The sequence below is a fragment of the Dicentrarchus labrax genome, unplaced genomic scaffold (genome assembly GCF_905237075.1).
Source record: "Dicentrarchus labrax unplaced genomic scaffold, dlabrax2021, whole genome shotgun sequence".
NCBI classification, from domain to species: domain Eukaryota; kingdom Metazoa; phylum Chordata; class Actinopteri; family Moronidae; genus Dicentrarchus; species Dicentrarchus labrax.
Window position 1 is genome coordinate 15,083,240 of NW_026136712.1, and position 9,261 is coordinate 15,092,500.

At 37.8% G+C, this 9,261-nt stretch overlaps 1 protein-coding gene across 1 annotated transcript in view; it reads right to left on the reverse strand.

Annotated features, from left to right (window-relative positions):
- Window positions 1–1,381: 1,381 nt before the first annotated feature.
- Window positions 1,382–9,261, reverse strand: part of qrfprb (pyroglutamylated RFamide peptide receptor b) — an 8,894-nt gene continuing 1,014 nt past the window's right edge. The window contains exons 2-6 of the mRNA XM_051418627.1: window positions 8,165–8,323; window positions 6,877–6,938; window positions 5,668–5,903; window positions 3,454–3,551; window positions 1,382–3,055 (exon numbers count right to left, since the gene is read on the reverse strand). Of these exons, the coding sequence (XP_051274587.1) occupies window positions 2,658–3,055; window positions 3,454–3,551; window positions 5,668–5,903; window positions 6,877–6,938; window positions 8,165–8,323 (953 nt within the window). The 3' untranslated portion in view covers window positions 1,382–2,657. The remainder of the gene's footprint in view (window positions 3,056–3,453; window positions 3,552–5,667; window positions 5,904–6,876; window positions 6,939–8,164; window positions 8,324–9,261) is intronic.

Below are 9,261 nucleotides of genomic sequence, written 5' to 3' on the forward strand. Positions count from 1 at the left end.
AAAATCTGGCTATTGACTGGACCACTGCCACTTTGGTCCAGACTTCAACATCAATGTTATGAATTGTCATGAAATTTTGTACAGACATTCATGATCCCCACTTTGGTGATCCATGGACTTTTCCACTAGTGACTACATGAGATTGATATGTGTGATTTGGACTGAAATCTCTTGACAACTGTTGGATGGATCGGAGCGATGTTGGTGAGCCCTTACCTTCTCACCTAATCATCAAAATTTCAATAAGTGATACTTAGCAAATGTTAGCATGCTAATTAAATTAAAACAAAGCTGTTTCAACATTACCCACAATTTATTTTAATTTTTTTCAAGCTGTGAGAAGCCCCTCTAATTCATTTATGCATTGCATTGTTGGAGAATATAAATCAGCATGCGTACCATTCCCTTTAAGTATACTCCCATTTGTAAGTTCTATGTAACTAAAAACCTGCTCAGAATCAGTATTTGGAATCAGGACACACTGTTGTCTTATTTTTCATTTTTCAGCCTGAACTCCAATAGTGTCACAACATTTGCCAAAGACAGCTTTTTAAATTTGAACATGGACAAATTGTTTCAGGCTATGTAGGTCAGAAAGCTATGAACTTCAGAGGGTTTCAGGCTTATCATTGCATCCCCTATGGCCAATTAAATTAGTGGCTTGAAAAGACTGTGCTGCCACTGCTGGAACCTTTTGTAGCTGCCATCTTCCACAAAGGAGCAAGTTACACATTTTCAAGCCCATGGGTTAGGGAGATTTTCCTGACATTTATAGTATTCCTGTAAAATCTCATACTTAACAATATTATTAAAAATACGTCTTTGTGATTGTTGAGTGTTTAATGCAAAACAGCTTCTCTTTTTTCACTCATTTAACTCACATATGGCTACACAGCCTTTGTCAAATGCAGTATTTAAACTTTATGTTCCATTTTCTGTTTGGTTGGTTTTTGGTTATTTCTCAGCTCAGTAATTACAATAGTGAGTTAGTATCAATTTACACAACAATGGTTATCTGTTGTCAAATCGGCATCAAGCGTCACAGCTGATTTTTTGCAACTAAATGTTTTTTTAGCCATGAACATTTATTACAGAATTCCTGATTTTTAACCTAAAATAGTCATCGGAATCGAGAGAGGGTTATTTATCTTTTTTCACCGCAGTTATACCATATCATTATTTCATTTTATGAATTTCATTATTTCGAGAACATGTAAATTGTGGTGTGTAAGTCCATCAGCAGCCACAGAGCTAACATCACTTTATTTATTGACAGTTACAGTAATACTTGATAGTAAGCTATACATAAGCTCTTCATTCAAAAGAGTGGCATTAATATTCCACATTTGGTCAGAAATTGAATGCAAATGCAACAAGGAAACAAGTTGTCATAGCACACTTTATTCAGTTTATATAGAGCAGAAAGCCTACTGGCATTCTGATTTGCATAAAAAAAGACAAAGAAAGAAATATAATTTAAACGAATGATCATTTGATTTTCAAATTAGCAATGTGCACAGAACTGCGAATAAAAGCCAAGCCAAACATATCATTACAGGACATGTAATAAGTAACTTTAAATATACACCAAAATAATAGCATTCATTTGAGCTGCGTACATCAACATAACAGAAATAGGCCTCAGCACAATTAAGCACATTAATACCAAAACCAATTTTGTCCCTTGTGTGTGTGTATGTGCGTGAAAATGATCTTTTTTGATTTAAAAAGGGTTGAGTCAAAGTCCTGTATGGTGATTTAAGAGCAGTGTTTGAACATTTAACTCTATTTCAAACATTAAGGCATGTGGTCTTCTATTTCATCTTTTACCTGTTAATAACTGCACAGGGCTGTACAGATCCCATTTGCTCAGTTTAGCAGTAAAGAACAAAAATAAATTACATGATATAATACAATCACTGAACTGAAGGAAAAGTGCAAAGCAGTTTCTGCTCTTCTGACAATAAGATGTGTTTCATCATCAGATCTGAGTTCTATTAAGAGGTGATCTCAAGCCATAGAAATGTGTAAGAGTTTGTGTCACTTTAATAAAATAGTTTTGCAATTGAATTAACCTGAACTGAACTACTAGAGTAGAATCACGCTGAATAGCTAACTTGAATACGCATTTAGCATTGCATTAACAGCCAAGGCATCATCCTTGATCATCCTTTGCTTCTCAGTGTTGTCGTTTCCAAAGAGATCCCATAATACCACAGTGGTAACAGTTTGTGCTCGTTTGAGATGACATCGAACACGGTTCTCTCTGACATAAAATGCTCCCTGATAGAGGTTGAATGTCCTGTAGATTTCACAGACATCTCAACAGAAATTCCTTTTTTATTCACACGACAAACTGTTTCGTTGTCTCTCCGTGGGGCCAGATTGCTCCCAGGGCAGTCTTTATAAGAAAACTCTCTTTGGGGAATTCCGTCATTTCGTTCCTGCTGCTCTCCTGACCAGAATGGAATACATGCTCTCACTTCTGGCACTGCAGAGACACATTTTCAAGCTGTTGGACTTGTTTGAGTTTTGAATCGCAACTGTGATAATTGAAGTTGCATCTGACACACCTGCGGCTGCTGATGTCAAGTGCCGGTGATTGACAGCAAACAGGAGAGAGGAACTAAACACCTGAACTTTGAGCAGGTGCCTTTTCATTTGACTTGAGAGGAGCTGTTCGCAGGGAGTTCTGTTTGGATGGTGGAAATTTTTTCGCCTATTATTTCCAGTGAGCTCTCTCCATGCGAGGAACTTGTGGGGCCATTCTCTGCCGAGTGCTGCTTTGAGCCGTTGCCTTCATCTGATTCGAGGAAGGCTTCTCTACTCTGGGGTTTGATGAACTGTACACTCAGTTTGGGAGCCACCACAGCGCAGCGCTGCTGGTTAGGCTTCCGGATGCAGTGGGAGAGGGTAGAGACGCAGCTCTTCTTGAAGTTCTCGTTCATGAAAGCGTACACGATGGGATTGTTGAAGCTGTTGAAGAACCCGATGGCCTGAACAATGGCGATGATCATGTTAAGTGTGACTCCGTCAAATTTCTTCTCCAGGTCATCTGGACACAAGAAAGAGGTCATTAATCAAAGTTATGAACAACATAGATACTTTAAAGCAACATAATGCAACTATTTTACCTTAAAATCACACAATCTTTACACTGACTTATGATAGTGTGAATGTTGCCTTTGTCATTTCATCTGCTCTCACACTATGTAACAAGAGTGTTGGTGTGTTGTTACAGAGAGCTTTACGAAAGAAAAGGCTCCAAGACAGTTGGACGAGTAACTTACATTAGCTGGCTTGCTGTGTCTTGTACCAAATTGCAAAAAAACACCAATTCTTGCACAATGTTGCTTTAAATAAACAGCAATAAGCAAAAACTTGACTTAAACTATGTAAAAAAAATAGTTCCTATTCCTCATTAAAATTCTTACAGACTCCAACAATACTTACAGTACTCAAACAGCATGTGGACTGTGTGGAAAGGGGCCCAGCAAATGGTGAACAGTAGAACAATGGTTATCATCATTTTAACGGCTCTTTTCTTTTTCCTGTGTTAGGTAAAAAAAAAAAAAAAAAGTAAAGATGACAGAAGTAGCAGACCAGCCAGACATGTTACAGCAGCAAGGGGAACTACACTATGATGGTACTCTTCCATTAAAGTGTGCTGTTCAGCCATGGCTGTAAGTGAAAAATATTAGGACCCTGGCTATCACACACCTTAATGGACTGCAATCATTTTAACCATTCTTCTCCCCAATTTGGAAAGGCTAACACCCTTGTTCTTTTTTTTTTGTGGAAACAGATTAAAAAGTCCCATGCTTTCCTGAGATTGTTGAGTTTATCAAATTTGAATTTCAAAGCACTTTACAACACTCTTCACATACACATTCACACACTGATGGCAGATGCTGCCATGCAAGGTGCCAGCTGCTCATCAGGAGCGATACAACGCGTCCTATCCTCACAAATATACTATGCTCACCCATACACACAAATTCACATTCATACACCGACTGCACTGCTATCAGGGGCAATTTGCAATTCAGTATCTTGCCCAAGGACACTTCGACTGTACACTGACCCTGTGATAAATAGATAGATAGACCCACTCTACCAGCACAGCTGCCTCTGCTCATTGTTTGTGTTAAAAGCAGGAAACACCTTCAGTTTTCATCACATTCTGAGCACCATAAACAATGTTTTTGTGATATTAACATCAAAGATCTGTGATTATCCTCCTTGTTTCTCCTACTATAGTACATCGCAACCAAGCACACCAATCAGTAATCACACAAAATTACTGTAGGAATCTAATTCTGTGCTATAAAGGGCTATATGGAAGCCCGATTTAAGATTCAGAGATGAACGCAAACACAACAGCTCTATGTGAGCATTTAAGTGTGAAGCAGCTACAGCTTGATGTTGACTTAATAGCCCCCTATAGAAATGTTTTGAAGACGTATAAAAAAAATACTCTGCTTTAAATAATAATTTGTGTCTGTTATGTTTTTTTTAGAAATAGGTGCCAAACACCAAATAATGTTTTTTCACCACAAGTTGTGGATCCTGTGTGGACTCCTTAGGGGAAGGAGTGGGTGTAATTTGCATACTGGAACAAAACTGGCAACTGGTTATAATGTTACAAAATCATGTTGTTTGTACAACTTAAACTTTCCTCTTTAAACAGATTAACATGAACATTTGGAACTTTTAGTGTCTCTAGATAGATCATTCTGTGATGCTCTTATATGATCTTAAATACAGACTGAGGTAAAAACACATTTTTGTGTGGAGGGGGGCTTGTGGACCTGTGTTGCAGAGATTGGTATCATTTCATGTGCTTAAATTAACACCAAACGAGAGAAAAATTACAGCTTTTCTGAAGCCATTGCCCTTTAGTTACCGACATCAACATGGTAACAGCTGACACAACATAAGCATAATTTATTTCTCATGATAACAATCATTGCCTACTTTTAGAGGCCTAAACTTAACAACTTTCATTAACTGCCGGTAGGCAACAAGATGGTTTTTACACTGATGCATCCATTCTGACCAAGTAACCTTGTAACACCACATCATGTAATATATTTCCACTTCATTATGTAATAATGTGTGGCATTTTGTGATAAACAGCATGAAATTGCACTTTTTTATGATGAAAATGTAAGAATAAGGTTTGCATTATGTAATAACCAACAAAAATGGTCCATGTCTTCATCTGTACACATTATATTTTTAACAATTAGGTAATTGGTGCCCCCTTTGATGTTACAGTTAACTCTGATCTTAGTCTAAGTAGCCACATAAAAGCAGTAACAAAATCAGCTTGCTATAATCTTACAAATACAGCCAAACTCAGACCAAATGTCAAATGCTGACCTGGAAAAACTCATTCACATAGGGTTGGCTACTGCAATGTAAAAAATCTAGTAAGTCAACTTTGGCAACTTAAAAGCAAGTGCAGGTTCTTTATCCCCTTCACCACAAGGAGTCACTGGTACAACTACAAGGATGTGATCCCTCACTGGCTTCCCACCAACAACCACGGCCAATTCTTTTGGACCCATATTACCTGGAGACATGATGCTAAGAATACATATTTTTATGTTGTGAAAATGCACAAAAAAATATTCTGTGAGAAACATCTGCTATCTAACCGACCTTGAGATCTTGTTGATCTCCCTGTGGTTCATGGTGTTGAGGACTGAGGAGTCGCCCACCCTCTTGCGGATCCACAACTCAATGCCAATGCGTGTGTAGAGAAACAGCATGGCTGCCAAAGGGAACAGGAAAAGAGCCACCATGATGAAGGTGGTGTATGCCTGCCTGTGACTCAGAGAGCGCCATCTCTCCTGACAGCACACGTGGTAGTGATCATACAAGAAGTCGTACTTCACCTTTGAGATGGAGGGAGAAAAGCTTTTAGTCCTGGAGGAAACATTTTACTCTGTTTCTCTGTGCATTTGCAGCTCGTTGGCATACCCAATAATATCTTAGTATTCATTTCTTAAGATATATAATAATAATAACAATAATAATAATAATAATAAAATACATTGTTTTGTAGCCACTCAGCTATTAGTTTATTATATTTTTCTCATATGTTGTCAGTATAAAATCAGAGTGTCTGACTCAACAAGATTTGTCTGCCAGTCACATGTGAAGCTGAACAGAGTAGGTAGAATATTCATAAAGCAACCACATCAGGCCCACCAAGACAGAGAGACTATGCAAGGCAATAATCCACACAGTAATCTGCCAAATGATCATCATTATCACTTTAGTACCAAGCAGAGCAAACACAATTGGTCGGAAATGAATAAACAAGATTTTACTCTGTAAAACCAGCAACAAAAGTGTCAAACTAAAGTCATTATAAAATGTATCATTTTTGGAAGCCTAATTTAAAAGATTAAAATACCATGTCTGCCAAAACGGCAATGCAAAACGAAGGTCAAGGGGTCCCATCAAGGGGTACCAGACAGACAGCACGTTAGGAACATGACAGTGCCACCGTAATAGAAAAGTACAGGATAGCAGATACAGAGGCCACTGCATGATATTATATAAAACAGTTTTAATATATATGTTCTGCCTTACAGTATATAGTAATTAGTGTTTTAAATCAGTAAAAACTCCTATGGTCGTGCTACTTTGGTTTAAAAAGCAAGTTGATGTTTATCATTATATTAAGTACACTAAGATTTACTTATTTTTGGTTATTAGTCTTGATGTTTACAATTATATGTTCTTCTGTGTTGAATCTGTTTTTTTTTATTCAGCTGTACAACAAGAGTGTGATTTTGCTTTGCAGAACAACTGAAGGAAGCTAATGAAAAGTAGTGGGTTGCTTTGAGGGGCACCACTTACCTCTAGTTGTTGCACAAACAACATTGGTGAGCCCACTATGACTGAGGCGATCCATACCAGCCCTGCAGGATGCAGACAGATACAACATTTATAAACAGACAATATGCTGATATAACATGGTTTAAACAGTGTGCAGGAAATATAGTATTTACAGATACATACAGTAGCTGTGGAAGACATTCAAGGAGAAAACAGCATGTGACTAATGCCGCTAACAATAGTCACAGCAGCTGCACAACTGAATTCATGTTTTCATATAATTAACTAGCTGCCAATCATGTCAAGTATCTGCAAGGTTCCTTGTTTTCAACTCCAACAGTGTGAGACTGCAATACTCTGATTTACCACGGCATGCTGCATGACCTGAAGTTTATTCAAAGTTACAATGCTTTCCTCATTAGCTGAAATATCAGCACTAACTAACATTTTCATGTATTAAATATAGACATAAATCTATTTGATTGTGTTTTGACACACCACTTCAGACGAGGAAACACTGGGTTAAGAGCATATATTTTTCATTCTGTCGCCAAGTTTCACGTGGACAATTTGATCTTGTTCTTGCGCTGACTACCATAAATGCATCACAACTTCCTGCGCACTGGTGGCCTTTAGTTGTTTTTTTACCTCCGCCTCTTAAATTGCCACCACTGACATTTAGTAAAAACGAGGATTATCAGCAGGATTCAAATTTTAAAACACATTTTACAAAACTTCACGACACTCACAACACCACTCTGGTCTGGAGTGAAACCACAGCTTATTTTACAGTTTTCAATTTATTATCAAGGCCTCCAGTGGAAAAAGGCTTTCACTGGGTAGAAATGTCACCATTATTTTGTCTTTACACCAGAGAAAGGGAACAGCATCACAGTACAGTGCAAGTCATGCCCTCCAAATGTGAACATGCTCTTCAAGTTACTGCCTGAATTTGCTTCAAAGTTTTACTTGTTTTTTAAATACACAGAGGACACATTTTTATTGTTTTCCCCATTTTCTTTTCTAAGGTTGCTTTGTTCTGGTGTCTTATAGAATATGTGAAAGTCATCTTATTGATATTTCATTTCACTTTCACACATAATCCAAAAGTAACAGAAAGTTACTTTAATATAGTGATACTTAGATTAGGTTTCTGAATATGTTTCTAACAAGTATCTAGTATTTGTATTTAAAGTTACCCTCCTAACCCTGGCCATTATGCACACATGCCACACATTATTCCACATTTCCTCGAACGCTCACAACTGCTCCTAAAAGCATAATAAGCCACTCTTGCAACAGACAATACCTAGCATCTTGTATGCTCTTTTGGATGAGTACTGCCTCCTCATTTTCAGTGGGAAGACAATGCCCTGGTATCTCTCAATGGCAATGCAGGTCATCGTGAGGATGCCTGTCACTATGGCTGTAGTCTGCACAAAGGGAACTGTCTTGCAAACCAGAACTCCTACAGAGAAAAACAGAGGGATTAAACAATGAGGTAGAGAGAATAATGCATGTCCATTATTATTATTGATCTGTGAGTGGGAACAAGGCGAGCCCTTCCTCATCCTTTTCATCTACACGTGGGGTTCTTGTTGAAATGACAAAACGACCATCTCTGATAACCCTTGAACAGAGTCATCACACACACAGCTAATGAAGCAATGAGCTGAAACCCAGGTGAAAATGTGCACTGTGACCCACATGAACTAATTGTGACCATGTTTTAACAGGAGCACATGCTTTGAGCTGGCCTTCTATTGCTATGATACACTGAATATCAGCTGCTAGGTTCATTTCTATGAAGTGTCCTTGTTGGTATTAGACATGGTGTTCTATATATATATATGATGAAATCCACTTACAGCCATGCAATAATAATCCATCTGTAAAGGGATTCAGCTCTTTGGCGTTTTATTAGAGGTTGCAGAAGAGTTGTTGTATTTTTCCAATTCTTCACATGTAATATAATGCAATAAATTACAGTGACAATGCATTACACTGTAAGGTGACATCACCTCATCAGAGCCTTAAAAAAGTTGAATCAACACGTCAGAGCTGTTTGTGTTTTTGCATGAGGCCATGATTACAGGAGTGTTCATTACCTCTACCAAGTTTGACATGATCTCAAGGACAACTTTCTGTAAGTTCTGTAATAATATGGACAGCCTGTAATATATTCCAGTGCTGAAGAGTTACACTGCCCATGTGGCACAGATTGATGCATTCACTGATCTGTGTAGAAATATGTTATTATTTTTATTTGGATATATTTTCCTCCTATTGCACAATTTGGGGCACTTCCTTCCTACCCTCTGTTAGTCCCTTCTGGATATATATATATATATAAACTGTTTTGTTTGTTTTATACTAAACCCTTGATGAGACAGGAGGGCTCAATCT